At 34.7% G+C, this 15,807-nt stretch overlaps 3 protein-coding genes across 7 annotated transcripts in view; 2 read left to right on the top strand and 1 right to left on the bottom strand.

Moving 5' to 3' along the window:
- The window catches only part of E23 (Early gene at 23), a 38,021-nt gene that overhangs the window by 4,466 nt on the left and 17,748 nt on the right, over nucleotides 1-15,807 (bottom strand). The window lies entirely within an intron of this gene.
- Nucleotides 5,043-7,204, top strand: LOC135430919 (mitogen-activated protein kinase kinase kinase 7-like). Of its 5 annotated transcripts, none has more exons than XM_064685752.1 (5): nucleotides 5,043-5,152; nucleotides 6,048-6,113; nucleotides 6,173-6,472; nucleotides 6,545-7,008; nucleotides 7,088-7,204. In XM_064685752.1, the coding sequence occupies exons 2-5, from the start codon at nucleotides 6,066-6,068 to the stop codon at nucleotides 7,119-7,121; spliced, it is 846 nt and encodes a 281-aa protein (XP_064541822.1). In that variant the 5' UTR covers nucleotides 5,043-5,152; nucleotides 6,048-6,065; the 3' UTR covers nucleotides 7,122-7,204. The 5 variants fall into 5 exon arrangements, with proteins under 5 accessions (XP_064541822.1, XP_064541825.1, XP_064541823.1 ...); XM_064685755.1 differs by having other exon boundaries at nucleotides 5,069-5,248; nucleotides 6,053-6,113; XM_064685753.1 differs by having other exon boundaries at nucleotides 5,069-5,248.
- Nucleotides 8,623-9,906, top strand: LOC135430920 (mitogen-activated protein kinase kinase kinase 7-like). The gene is made up of 4 exons (XM_064685756.1): nucleotides 8,623-8,944; nucleotides 9,242-9,421; nucleotides 9,475-9,616; nucleotides 9,684-9,906. The coding sequence occupies exons 1-4, from the start codon at nucleotides 8,801-8,803 to the stop codon at nucleotides 9,821-9,823; spliced, it is 606 nt and encodes a 201-aa protein (XP_064541826.1). The 5' UTR covers nucleotides 8,623-8,800; the 3' UTR covers nucleotides 9,824-9,906.

The following is a 15,807-nucleotide window of genomic DNA, read 5'->3' as shown; positions in this document are numbered from 1 at the left end:
TAAAGATATATAAAATAAATATTTCAAGATCAATTAACAAAAATTTACGCAATAACAATATTTTAATTATTTATTTATAATTATTTTTTTAAAATTGTTTTAACTTAAATAATTGTGCAATTGTTTATTAATATATTATTATTTTATTTTATTTACCAAGCCAATCAAAATTAAAGTACGCTTGTCATAAATCAAATAATTGGGTAATTTTATTTATTTATTTATAATTGTTTTGAATAAGTCAATCAAAATGTATTTCCCCAATTTAAAGATTGTTAAATCCACAGTTATCAAAGTATTGATGAGAGTTTAACAAACTCTGAAAATAAATTATGCAAAAATAAACAGAACGCAAAATATATAAAATGTAAGGAATTTTAAAAGGCACTTGCATATCATATACCCTGTAATCAGCCATTGAATATTGTGTGGCCTAAAAGTATGCAGTAGAATAATTTACAAAGAAATTAACTAAACTATATCGAATTTTTCCTGCATTTAAGTGTCATGTTTTTGCAAATATTATTCCAATATTTTATTTAAATAGAGTGGAAGCTGCCATAACCGGACACCCAAAGCTGCGGTTCGTTTTGTCCGGTTGTGGGGAGATGTCCGGTAATGAGAGATGTTTCTAATATAATTATAGTTTGTTATATACATATATAATTTAGTTTGTTGTCAATATTTTATGTAAATATATTTTTGCTCATTTTGTCTATAATTTTAAATTCGTTATTTACCGAATTATATTTTTATAACTAAATTATACTTTATGTACTGTAATAGAAAGTGCAATATTAATATTGTACTCACGTTATTGGGGAAGTTTGTCTTTTGATCAAAGAATATTGAGATAAGATTAAAGAAATATGTGAAATCCAAAATCCAGTATACAATATTACGTGCTACAAAGGTATTATGTGTGTGACTATATATAGCATGCCCGTTTTATGGGACTTGGTTCTGTCTTTTATCAAAATAATGTTTAATACTTTATTATACCCCATTCATTCAATTCACGGCTGTAGGGTATAAAGAAACAAAAGTCAATGCACCCCTCCCCAAGCAAAAATAAAATCAGTGTAACGCACACATGCATTTAGTCGGTATTACGTGTGTGTGTGTGTTTGTGTGTGTGTGTGTGTGTGTGTGTGTGTGTGTGTGCCTGCATATGTTTGTTTCTTAATGCGAGAGCAACACAATACAACGGTTGATTCTCCACTGTCAACTCTTATCGCCGATATCACATGTGTGTGACGGACGACGCGTCGCGTCGCGTCGCATTATCACACGCGTTCGCCCGCTCTTTCTCTCTCACTCGCTCGCTCTCTTACGCGCACGCACTCTCTGCGTTCTTCTGTTCTCTCTGTTTTCCTTTTGCCCAACTCTCGGTCAATGCTTCTGTTTCGTGCTCCTCCTACAACATGCACAAATACATATGCAAACCGAACCGAGTCAATAGCCTCTGTTCTGGCCCCTTTCTCCCGCTCTTGCTGATTCTTTCTCTCCCATTGTTGTTCTTCTTCTTGTTGTTGTTGTTGTGTACCTATCAAATTTATTTAAATATTTTCTTTTTACTGTAAGCCTCCGCGCGTATGACCTGCCCTCCCCACCTATATATGCTGCCTTCATATACTGCGCAACTCGCAGGGAAGATTCTTTATTAAAAAGTGCTAAGTTTTAGTTGTTTTTTTAATGGAATTGATTTTTGTTTGGATCAAATCTTATGTTAACTGTTAGATATAAAACTCTCTCTCCCTCTCTCTCTCTCTCGCTTGTACTCATACTATCATCTTCCTGGTTAACTTAAACAATCAACCATCAGCCAGATCATCCAGCCCAGTTAGCATTACATTATGCATGTCAAGGATGACCTACAGGTATTCCATAACCCACTCTTAATAGAGCTGAAAGAGGTCAAGGTCTCATACAGAAGCACATCATTATGATTAACACAGCATAAGCTGAGCCCCTCTAGACTAAGCCCCGATCTTGATCTTCCACCACAAAACAAAAAGTAAAAAAAGGGAATCAAGTAGAAAAACTATCAACAAAATAATATTAGCCATCAAAATGCAGCATCCCCATAGGGAAGAAGAACAAAAAACAAATTATTTCAAATTATACGAATAAAAGAAATGTTAATTTTTGAAATGGGAAGCCAAAGTAAATAGAGAGTGCAATGAACCGCAATGTGCGTGCATATGAGACAGCAACAATAACAGCAACAACAACAGCTACAGCAGCAACAACAACAAACAACGACGTCAGGCACAGGCCCCAAGTGGGGGTCAATGCAGTCAGCAAGAGACAACGTCAAACAAAGCATACGCACACACACACACACACGCGCACACATATCGTCTACAGATACATGTTGCATGCGCATGCAAAGTATCTGATGAATAAGCAGCTCATACATTTCGCCCGCCTGTCCGCCTGACACTCTGCCTAGGAGTCAGCCACATTAAAAGAGACTAAATAACAACAACAATTGCAATGTCCGGGTCTGATATGCCTGGCAAAATGTCTGGAACAATCAAAAATATGACATGCTAGGCAACAGTTAGTTCAAATAGAATTCAAATATGCCCAAGATATTACAAAAGAAGTCTATGTCAGGTCAAGTCAAGTGCAGGCCGCATGCATATATATTTAGTTAAACCTTTTTTAATCAGGCAAGTCATAATTTTTGCATTATTTATATTAGGAATATTCAAGTCGTGCCCAACACTGGCGTATTTTCAGTTGGATGGAACAAGTGGAATTGGCACACTTTCGTTATTTAATAAAAAAGCTAAGACAAGCCAATCTGAACTATTTAAATAAATCTTAATAATATATATTTTAATAAAACGAGAAAGGCACGCCGAAGATTTAATACCCTTACTTATAATGCTTTGCTCGTATCTGAGAAGCACAGAGAAGGAAATTAGTCAATGCCGAGTATTGCTAAGATATTTTTAAAAAGAACCGATCGTTCCAATGGAAGTTATATAAATATTTAATTTTCATTCCAAGCGCTGGAACGCATGGAAGTGGAAAATTCTCATTATTTATTTAGCATTATTGTTATCGCAGCCCTAAATTTTATATTTAAATACATGTTCTTAAACATGTTATCATAGATATATTTAAAATTTGCATTTTCTCCATGGCGAATGCGAATTTCAGGGGATTTACCAATTTTTGTAGATAAGTTAGGATTAGTCTGAAATTCATTCCATCCATAACTTTTATACTTTCAATTTATTTAAGCAATTTTTATTTGCACTTAAAGAAATATTTAAAAGATTTTTTTGCATAATTTTTTAAAAGAAAAGGCACAATATTTTGTAACTTGATAGTTTTTGCCTTTTAAGCTTGTCCTTCTGTTCTCGATACAACTTAAATACTTGTAGTTATTCATTTATTAATTTTTTTATATTTTTTTCTTTTAGGTTTTTGTATTTATAAATTTTATGTTTAGATTGGGAACTGGCAACACTTTCGCTTGACCGTGCATTAGTGACGTCTATCAAATAGAAATTTGTTGTTTAAAGTTTATGTTTATTTTTGCTTAGCTACTTTCGAATTGGGCATGGCCACAAATTACCATAAAGCATATAAATAAAATGCCGCCCATAACCACAAAATCATTTCCTTCCATAAATATTTTAACAATTTTCCAAATGTTGCAAATTTTCTATTCGCAAAGTGTTTGTTATTAACATATATATTATCTTTGATATCTTTGACATCTTTTACAACAATTTTTCGCGTTCTTTTTTATTTCAATTGCGATAACCTTGTAAATGTAATGGGGGAGCTTTCAGTTTGCTGTGTCAACATTTGGCACAGTCATGACTTTGTTAAGACATTCCTCGGGCTGACCCATTAAACCGAAACGTGGCTCAGATGGCACGCTTCCCCAAATAACTGCAAAATATGCAGTTTTCTTTAAATGTTTCTTATTTTCATGCAAGCTACAAACAACAACAAGAAACACCGAAGAGCTCTGACCACACGTGACAGTTTAGAAAGAAACAAGAAACCCACAAATCATGTAAAAGAAAACAAACTTTAGCGTAAGCTAAATTGGTGGGAGAAACTGAAGTCAATAAAAAAAATTAAAAAACAAAATGCAAACATAAAAAGATAAGTATATTGCCGGGTAAAGTAACTTTGCCCGAAATTTCATTGGAAGTCTTTGTGTATTTTTAGCATCAACCACAGCCGAAACTTATAATTTCCTTACTTTCTTTTAAATTTGTAATCGAGATTTGTCGACAACCAACAAATTTGTTAAGCTCCGATTGGCCTTTGTTTTTGTGGGTGATGTGACAAAACTCACGTAGGCGCTTATAGAATAGGCTTTCCTCAAGGTCTATGACTTTTTGGGTGAGTAAACATTTATATTTATTTACAGCCGATCAATGCATGATAATATGCCAGACAATTTGTTAAGAATAAAAAAAACAATTGCAAAGATAACAATCTGACAATTTAAATCACATTAGAGTGGACTAATCGGGATTGTCCGAGTAGATACTTACCCCAAGCAGCACCTATATACTAAAACACTATTCTCCTAAAGAATTCTTGAATAACTTTGCTGTTTAGAGTTCGATCTTTATGAAATCATATAAATATTGTATAATAAGTGTGTATATAGAAAAGCCCAAGACTTTACGATATATGATATATTGGAAAATTTAATGGGCACGGGCATATACAATTCGAAAAACATCACAACAATTAAATCAATTATAAAAATAACATAACTCTAAATTAATTTGATAGATATGATGGAAATTGTAGAATATATCAAATAAAATTTAAAAGAATATAATATTTCAAATTTCAAGTCTCTGGCTTTTATAGTTTTCGCGATCAAAAGCGTTTATACAAACGGACAATCGACTATCCATAAATATCGGACAATTGAAAATTTCCCAAGCCCCATTCTCAACAGGCAATCGATAATTGCGCAGGAATTTTTCAATAAAAATGATCTGGTCACTTTTTAATCGACGTCGCTAAATAAAGTTTACTACCAGTACTATCAGTACTCATTGAACACCGTTTGCGCGATAAGCTTACTTTTTCGACCTTCTTATAGATAAGTTCCTTTTTTTCTCCGTCTGAACATACATTTGTATTTTATACAAAAGTGAGTTTAATTTACCCGAACAATACTCAAATACTTGGGTATCGGTTGAAAAGTGTGTTTGTTTCGGGAAATATTTATGGATTTTCATAAAACTAAGTAATTACGACCGTTACACCTCTTCTCACTTATCTGCAAATGTGTAAGCCATAAATCAACAATTGAACTTAATCATCGGAGTGCCGTAGAAAGACGTGAGCTTTTCTTTTCATTTTGATTGTTTAGAAGCGTTTGATCGCAATGATTTTATTTTGATTGTTAAAATAGTCGTTTTGTAGGGGCAACAATCGGAAAATCGCAACTAATCTTGACCCTAAAAATATTGGCCTAGGTCATTTACCCTTTCATGCAGCCAAAATGCATACAATTTTGTGGCAGTTCGTGAAAAACAATAAACTTTATTATTTATGTTTACTTGTAAATAAAATCGAATCAAACAAACAAATTACAAGAAAAATGCTTACACCGGCGACTTCCTATTTTTTCAGTTCGACGCCGAAGCAATACAAGTTCCTGACGTTACGTATACATCAAACGTTCACTCGGTCGAAATAAAATTTACATAATTCCGGCTCACTTTCGACTCAAAAGAAAGCTCCAGTAAAAAGCTCCGCTTTATAGGTCGTAGATAAAAGTTTATATAGTTACTATGCCTCAAAATCCTACACGATAACAGCGCATCAACGATTTTTATCAGAGAATAAGGCGTGCTACTATGCTTCTAACAATTTGACAAAAACTATCATATAAAGCCAATCAATTGGAAATTGCGTTCAATAAATCAAAAGAAGAAAGAAGAGTTTGAAGTTTGAACTAAACCCCCTACAAATTGTTCAGGGTTGTATCCCACCTGTTATCGTTTCTCTTAATTTCAATTTTAATTTGTTTTACTATCTAGCACAGCTGACGAAGGAACATGTCTAACACCGTGGATTTAACACATTTAAATATTGAGCTTTTGGAGGTAATATTATTGAACTTCAGTTAAAGTAAAATGAGATCAAATAAACATATATCTTGAAGGTTATCGGAAAAGGAAACTTCACAAAAGTGTACAAAGCAACTAATTGCCGCCAAATATTTTCCGCTAAAATATATTATGACTTTTACGGGGATTACAATTGGGTCGCAATGAGATGCAAGCATCTATTAGAAAATAAACATCCGAATATCCTGAATTCTCATGGTTCCGAAAAGATAACAGGCAAAGTAATTGCCGTATTTATGGAATTCGCAGACGGCGAATCGCTGTATAACTATATACATGGATCAGGCAAATATACTAGAAATAATGCTCTCAATTGGATGGCCCAATTGGCGAAGGTATGTCCCATTTCCCAAATATACCAGATATGATATATTATAATATAATCATATAATTCTCTAATTTTGCAGGGTCTTGCATTTCTACACGACCTGAAGCCAAGTCCGATATTTCATGGTAACCTGAAGCCGCAGAATTTGTTTTTATTTGAAAACTATAGCTGCTTAAAGATCGGTGATTTTGCCAGCGGAGGGGAAGTTATATCAAACTGTTATACACCACCAGAGGCATGCCCAAAAACACCGCGAAATTTCGATAAGATAGGACGACTCGATCAGATACACGCCTACATTTTGAAGTCGATAAAAGGGTGTTACACCGAAAAGTACGATGTCTATAGCTTTGGAATAATTCTATGGGAAGTATTTACACGCAGAAGGCCTGTTTTTAAATACAAACGTGAACCACTTTTGACCTGTATTCCAAATGTCGGCGGCTCCAGCAATATTAAATCCCTGATTGCCAGATGTTCGCATGATGATCGACATAGGCGGCCAATGATGAAAAATGTGGTGGGGGACCTTATTCGAATCAGGTATTTTTTTTTAGCAATTTTTGAAATACATCATGTCTATTATAGCTTATATATTTGCTATATATATATATTTATATAGTATATGCATTAAACTGTTTGCTCTGACTGACTGACTGACTGATTGAGCTCTTATTCCTAAGAGCTAGGATGCTTCAATTTTCACTGTAGTTACCTAATTTTGGAAAATTCCATCCGCCAGTGTGGAAAAAGCGCGAAAAACGTTTGTATACAACTTTTTTGATTACCATCGGATCGCATCGGCCTCAAAATTAATTCCATAGATCTTTGTTCAAACTCATCTGAGATGTGTTTTTCTCACTTTTCGAAAAGTGCATTCCTCCTTGGTGGAAATGGGGGTCAAAGATTTGGTAGGTGACATTTCGTGCTCAAATTTATTTCCAAAAATCTATACGAAAAATCATTTAACACGTGTTTAACACTTTTCGCAGAATACAAGCTTCCTCGGTTGAAATGCGATTAAAAGATTTTTTGGGCGAAGTTTTAAGTTCGCATATATACATATGTATGCCCGTTTGTACATACATGTATGCAAACATGCATACATTCATACATATAGATGTACATACATACAGACATACATATATACACACATAAATACACTCATGCATACATAAATACATACATACACATATATAAATACATATGTACATAAATACATATATGCATGCATACATATACACGTACACACGTACATATATACATATATATACCAACGAAAAAAAAAAACAACAACAAAATACCAACAAAAACACAAAAATAAAACAGGAAAAACTGCAGAGCTGACTTGAATTCATGAGAATCGAGGAGTAAAGCACTTGGTAGAAATTTGTTTCATTTAAATTTGCAGCACAGCGACAAATAAGTATTCATAAATGCATACATACATGCATGCATACACTAACACACACACGCCCACACACACACACACACACTCACATACATACACACACACACATACATATAATACTTATATGCCGTCGTACAAAATACTTGTATTATTATATACTTTGTATAGAATCTATACTTTATTTATTGCTCTAATATATATTTATATCTATTTGTATATGTTGACTGTCTTCTAGTTATTTTTCCTTTATGAACCATATTTTTTATAAAATAATAGATATACCTAACACAAAATTAAAATTATTTCAATCAAATCTTATTCTGTACAAATTATATCCGAGCCAAGCGATTTGCTTTAATTTTTTTTTTATCACTTTCCACCTATTTCCCGCACGTAGGAATTTAAAAGTAACGCGTTCTTCAAACGTATTTGAAAATGTCGACAAAAAGTTGCTTTCAAAGTTTTCCACCTATTTTATACAAATGAGATGGACTCCAAAAATCATTAAATCCCATATTCATAGAATATTTGTTGAGTTTGCATACGACCGAGTTCCGCACATTTTTCACACTTGTTGGTGGATTGATTTTTCTTCCATTGTTTCAACAGAGATGAAGACATAAAATGTACGCAAGAGAGTAAAGAAACAGGAGAGAAACAGACTTTCAAGGATCTCAAGGATTTCATCGATTTAAAACTGGAAGAGGTAAGGTTTGGCCATTTTAAGAATTAAACTAAACCTCTCAATTCCAGATCATTGGACAGGGAACGTTTGGCGCTGTCCACAAGGCAACATTACGTGGCACTCAAATAGCCGTCAAGCGATATTTTTTGAATAACACACAAGACAAAAAGGGCATTGAGAGGGAAGTGCGTTATCTAACCCGCGCCAATCATGAGAATATTATTAAATTGTACGGCACCATGGAAGATGAGGAGAGAAAAACTTTGGTGCTGATGGAATACGCAGAATGTGGCTCACTCCACGATTACCTGTATTGCGATGGTGAACAGAAGCCAAACTTTAAATACATGCATGCACTCGAATGGATGCATCAATTGGCCAAGGTAAAACGAGAGCAAAGTGATCTGGAAGGGGGTGTAAGCTACTTTACTTAGCCAAGCGGTAAGGCTTGATTTAACTCAGGTGCTTACTGTCCGATTTTTAAGAAATTTTCAATGCATAAATATGGCATCGAAATGTGTGCAAATACCTAGGCGTGAGATTTTTATTTTGAAGAATGAGTACTTAATAATATCTGTATCATACTATATAATACTTTAATTCTCATAGTTTTCGAGCTAAAAATATAAATATGTCCTTTCGTTTATAAGAATAATATAATAAGATCCGTTATTTTGCAGGGCGTTGCCTATTTACATGCCATGAAACCAAGGGCAGTGATTCATCGTGATCTTAAGCCAGCCAATTTGTTATTGACGAACGAATTTCGCACATTAAAGATAGCCGACTTTGGTACAGTCACCGAATTGGCTACTGTCATGACCGGCAACATCGGAACTCCCAGCTATATGGCGCCAGAGGTTTGTTTAACTCGGAATGTCAAGGAATATATTGAACAATGATTATCGTTTAGGTCGTCCACGCCAAAGTATACACGGAAAAAAGTGATGTTTTCAGCTTTGGCATTGTGCTGTGGGAGGTGTTGGCGCAGAAAAAGCCCTTCTATCATCTGGAAAATCGCGAACACTTCGCCATTTTGTTTCAAATTGGCAGTGGTAGGCAGACAAGTTTATATATACATACATATGTTACATATGTATTTCAATAAGTTTCTCGCTTTAGGCAAACATCCTATTCTGGAAGATGTAAAGAATTATCCAGATGTACAGAATTTAAGATATGTTATCAGAAGTTGCTGGAAAATGGAACCGAAAAAACGACCAACAATGGAACATTTAGCTATATGTTTAGACGATCGTTGAAAGTGAAGACAATTAGCAAGGAATTTATTTAATTATTTAATCTGAATAAATTGGTTTTTGTTGATTTTTAATAAAAGTAAAAATGCATAAGCTAAACACAATCAAATACTTTTGGTAAAAAGATTAGAAAATACAAAATGTGGAAAATATAAGTAATTTTGTAAAAATAATTTTCTCAAGCTTTTGTGGCTCACACAGACGGACTTGTCTAACCAAAGCCAATATACCCTTTATGCTAACATTCAATGGGTACAGGGTATAAAATCAACAATTTGTAACATCAACTAACTGACTGAGTCTGATGGCATTTGGTTGTTGAATAAAGGCCACTAAGGCAAACAGCTTTCTAGTTGTTGCATTTAGCGCTTAAAGGGAGCTACTACGATTAATAAAAGGGGGAGGGGCGAGATAGAGAGTAAGTGAGATAGATAGGAAGAATGTATACGAAAAAGGTTGTTGACTCTTTACAGCAGCAGCAAAACACAGACGCGAAAATAATATAATTCGCATACACGCACACACGCACCGAGAAAAGGTGAGCAAAGACAAAAAAGAAGGAAAAAAAAACACGCAAAAATTACGTGAAAGTTTGGCATTGCATACAACACACGCACGCACGCGCACACACACGCACACACACACACACACACAGACACACACAGCTAAGCAGCGCACGCAATCAAAAGCTGAATTTTTGAAATTCTTATCGCGTTTTTATTTATTTATTTCTTTTATTTTATGTTTTTGAATACATTGACCGATATTAAACAAGTCGCCTTTTTACGCAAGCTGACCAGCTGTGCGTGTGTGTGTGTGCGCGTATATGTGTGTGTGTTTGTGCATGTTAAGGGCCTGAGTTCATTGGCAGCGACTTTTGTTTAGGTTTTTTTTTTTGGGATTTTTAGGCCTTTTTTTCTATTTTTGGCATAATTTGGCTGGCATTATTAGTGTTAATTTTTTTTCCTTTCTTTTTGTTTTTTTTTTTTGGTATTATAAGAATTTCAATAATTCCAACAGTTTTATACATAGCTCGAAATGAAAGCAAAAAAATTTAAATATCAATAGTTGAGCGCTGACAAAAGAATTGGGTCACCAATTAGTTGTATATTTTTAGTATTTTTATTTGTTTTTGTCTATCAAAATTTTGTGCAATTATTTTGATGTTTTTGTCAATTGTTTTTGTTGTTTTTATTTTCTTTTTTGTTCATTCTACATTTTTGCTCAGCTGCCTTTAATTAATTTTGTTTGCGCTGCGGAACTTCCTAAACAAATTGACAAATGCGGAACATGTAGGAATATATTACTTTATACATATATATATATATATATTTATATGTATAATGTATATTATATTTTGATTATGCGATACGTTTTTTTTTTTTGCTGCTCGCTGTTGTCTTTCGTTTCAAAGCTATGACCATGCTCAATTGCGTATTTTTTTTTTTGGTTTAGCTTTTTTTTTTTGGTCTTTCTTTTTGGCGTGTGTTACTGACCCAATTCTTTTGTTGTTTGCTTTGGTCACTTTGGTCATTTCTTTTTGATTTGTTATTTATGACCGACTTAATTTGTAGCCTCGTCTATGCAAATTTGTTTGTTGGCGTCATTTTGGTGTCTTTTTTGTTTTTGGTTCTTTCCATATACCCTGAACTCGGGTTGTAAAAATGGGTAACTTGAGGATATTAAAGCGTTTGTTGAGTACGAAGTCAATATGCTTAATTAGCTTTCATTTGCCCAATGCTCTGGCCAAGGCCGTCCATTAAGTCGATCGTATGAACGATCTACATATAAGAACTCGGCTTCCATAAAAGTTAGAAACACGAAATTTAGTATGTAGTTAGTTTACTAAATTACAATTTTGCCTGCCCTAGAACAGTTTCCCTTTTTAGTAAAGCATCTTATATGATATTAAAAATAACAAAAATTAAATCTGGAACAGAAAGATGGGCTCTACTACGAATTATCCTACATTTTAGGCTAAAAATAGATACAGGAACAGAAAGATTATCCCACATTTTATGCTATCTATATAGACGTCATATCACTTACAGGATATCCCAACTGTTATACTACGAATTATCCCACATTTTAAGCTAAAAATAGATTCTGCAACAAAAAGATGTTCTCTACTAGAAATTATACCACATTTTATGATATCTATATAGACGTCATATCACTTACAGGGTATCCCAACTGTTATAATAGTCTCCTTTTCCGTTTTCAGGGTATCTTGGCAATGAGAAATGTGCAAGGCTTTTGAAGTCAGCGTCAAACTGCTTGTTGCAGGCGGGGCAACAGTTAGGCCAAGCGCGTTAACTTGGCCACAGAGTCGTATACGTAATTTATGCATGCACATAACCAGCTCACAAACATATACATATACATATTTATATCAATTCCAGTTCTGTGTGGGTGTTTCTCTGTTGTTGTTGTTGTTGGTGGTTTTCTCTATCTCTAAATTGAATTTGAAAGGTGACTTAGAAAGCAGCAGGCAATAGAACTGAGAAAAGTCAACCAACTACTTTCAGAGTTGACCAACTTTGGCTAACATTGCAAAAGATTACACTAGATTACATTATATAAGCGCTACGTAATTGAATCGATCGGAGGGTTACAGCGAGGGGCGGAGGGAGATTTCTTGCGACTTGGTGGCAAACACTTGTTGACATTAGCCGAGAGGAAGTTCATAAATATGAAGCGCTTTCTTCTCTTATTTTTTTTTTTTTTTATACATATATCTTTTTTTTTTTTTTTGCCCAGTTTCACGAACTTTCACGTCACATTGTGTGGTAATTAGTTAGCTGGGAATTATGCTTCCTAGTTTTTTTGCGCCTCGCTCTCTGTTTTTTTTTCCTAGCATTTTTTTTTTTTTTTTTTGCAATTGATTGGCAGCGGCCAAGTGTGCCATCAGTTTGGCGTCTGCGACTTGTATGTGTATAATTTAGCATATTAATTGACACAGTTGCCAGCTTTTTTTTTCCTCTCCTTGCCTCTTTTTGTTGTTGTTGTTGCTGTTCTACGCACTTTCTCCACATGAGATCTTTATGAACTATGCAAAAAATGTCACGAGAAAGCCACAAAATGCATTTAATACTTAAATATACTTCAATAGTCAGGCATTTTATTGCAGCGCCACATTTGAAAGTGTCATTGCAACTGGGTCAGCTATAAAGCCATGTATGCTATAGAGCTAGCCGAAACTGGAGAGGGGGGGGGGGGGCGAGAGGGTCGACGGGCAACCACGTTGAAGAGTCGTCAACACACATTACATCACAGAGCCGAACAGTTAAATATCCATTATGCAGAAAAAACAAAAAATAAATAAAAGTCAAGCTCGACTGAGAGATACCCTACACGGGGCAAGTTTTCAATGAGTTGAGACAAACTTCATCTAGCCTCAAACAGATGCCTTCGACTAACAGATACCCTGCACCCAGCAACAAACTTGATCTGAGCCGGCAACAGATGCGCCCACCTTCAAGCAGATACATACGACTAACAGATACTCTGCAATTTATCGATGTTTTGAAACAAACTTGATCTGGGCGGGCAATAGGAGCCACCTATGTTCAAAATTATAGTTCTCCAGGACTTTGAGTTCTCGAGATAGACGCTCTGACATATATAGACCGATATAGCTTTATGCTCGACGAACTCGATGCCTCAGCTCGCCGTCCTGTTCGAAAATATATATGTATATATACTTAATGGATTCAAAGATGTTGCCTACTGCCTGTTACATACATTCGCAGAAGTTCATTATACCCTTCTAAGCCATTTTCAATGTGTAATAAAAATAAAAATAAACCAAAACTGGGGTGCAAATTAGTTTCGCAAATATTGAAAATGCATTTGAGTGCATTTCAGCTGAGCGGAAGTAAACAGCCGGCAAAAGGCAAGAAAACAAAGCAAATTATGAGAAAAATAACACAAATTTGGACTTGGGATACAAATTTACAGCATCAGAAGTCACTTGTGTGAACAAAAAGAATCAGAGTCCTAAATGGGTTTTCCACAGCATATCCATAAAGGAAACCTGTACAGTAGAACAAACCAGAAGTGGTTCAGTTCAGCTGAACCAGTTCTATTACCATCTAAACTTCACATTCCAACAAAAACCAGTTTCATATTTAACAACTTTATGCATATTTAAAACTGTTCGCTCAAAGCTCAGCTTTTTAGTAGGAACTAGAAAGCTTAGATGATTTGAAAGATACCTCCCAAAAGAGTGGAATATAGGTGGAAAGCATTTTGCTATCTCATGCAATTGGCGTGAAATTTGTTTCTAAATTCTTTAAAAAGATTTAAGCACAATTTTTAAATGGTCTCAAAAAAGTATGCTTGAGGTCCCACTAAGAAAGCATTCGACACATATTTGAAAAAATTTGGTATGAAGATAAAAGATAAAGATAAAATGAAAAGCTTAAGATAAGTAACATCTAAATATGAGTCCAGATGAACATAAGCCCAGATGCTATGCCTAGAGAGGATTTAAATGATCTTAAAGATCACAAGCTATATGCATTTAAAGGCTGTCAGGGAAGGGCATCACAATTTGAGAGACACTTGACATATAATTGAATGCTGTGCACAGTTCGGGCCCTGGCTTATCTTGGCGGCATTATCAGTAGGTAGTGGGAGAAGTAGTCGCAATTAAAATGAAATTCATTGGCATTTTCACCCACTGTCAAGTGACAGTCGCTCAGTCAGTTGAGTTGATAACAGAGCGTGTGCTGCAACAACAACAACGAGACGTGTTAATCAGTCTGTGCAAACAGATGCGACCCACACCAAGGCAACAACAACAACAACAACAGCAATAACAATAACAAGCTGGGAAATGCTGACGAAAAGAAAACTCAGTGAAACTTGGAGGAAAAAGTCGGCGACGCGTCAGCGCCACAAAAATGTCTTTGACTGCGGAAAAATAAGGCAGCAAAGTGTCATAAACAATGCAACAGGCGAAAGGTGGGGAAAAGCCCACATAGAGACATGGGGAGAGCGAGGAAGCGAGAGAGAGGAAGCGAGACAGACAGAGAGAAGGAAGACTCATTTCTGGCTATAACGCAACTTTGTATGCGCTTCAAATTAGTCAGAGATTTGTCTATTTTTGTGAAAACTTTGCAGACATGCACGAAGCGCGCGGCCTTGTCACAGCCAAATTGATCTTTGTACCTAGTATCTGGATATTTGTGTATCTTTTTTTTAAAACATTTGCATGTGCATTGACTGTGCTAGATCTACAAGCTTGCATTCAGTTGTTAGGCAAGTGAAGGCCATGCCAAGAAATATGTTTACAATTTTCATTTAATATATATATTTTGGTATTTATATATTATGTACTCTAAATAGGCAATTGTTAACATAAAAGTGTATATTAACACGCTTTCTTTATAATATAGCTTTTTAAGTTAAGATACTCTGTTGAGGCCTATGCGTAGACATTGGTTTGGTTTAAGTTAAGATACCCTGTAAAAAGGACTTTACCAATGCCTCGACATAAGTTGAGTTTCAGTAAAGATACCCCGTTAAGAGGCCTTCACATAATGCCTAGAAATAAATTGGGTTTAAGCAAGGATACCCTGTAAAGAGGTCTTTGCATATTTTATTCTCAACAAAACAAGTTAAAGATTTAAATACTTCGCCAAATAGCTTATCAACATTTTGGACTGAAAACGTTGAACTTAGTTTTCATTGTGAATAATTATTCATATTTATAAAAATTTCTTTGGCGCCATATTAATCTTTAATTTTGTATATTTTATTAGTTTAAATCTTTCACTGATGAGAGAATTTATAATTATTCTTAAATTCTCCTTCAATTTTCCTTATTTTTATTTTTACCACACATTTTAAGCATTTACTTCTTTTGGCTGCTTTTCAAATTCAAATTCAAATCCAGTCAGCTTGAAATTATTGGCTATTAAATATTTATCTTGAGGAGTAGCTAAAATCTTGCTCCAACTTGCTTTTGGCTTATATTTTCA

This window comes from Drosophila montana, unplaced genomic scaffold (assembly GCF_035044405.1).
Source record: "Drosophila montana isolate Dmon_TW-CO22-7 unplaced genomic scaffold, ASM3504440v1 contig_309_1, whole genome shotgun sequence".
Lineage (NCBI taxonomy): Eukaryota > Metazoa > Arthropoda > Insecta > Diptera > Drosophilidae > Drosophila > Drosophila montana.
The sequence above is the reverse complement of the archived record's forward strand: the minus strand, read 5'-3'. Positions and strand labels throughout refer to the sequence as shown.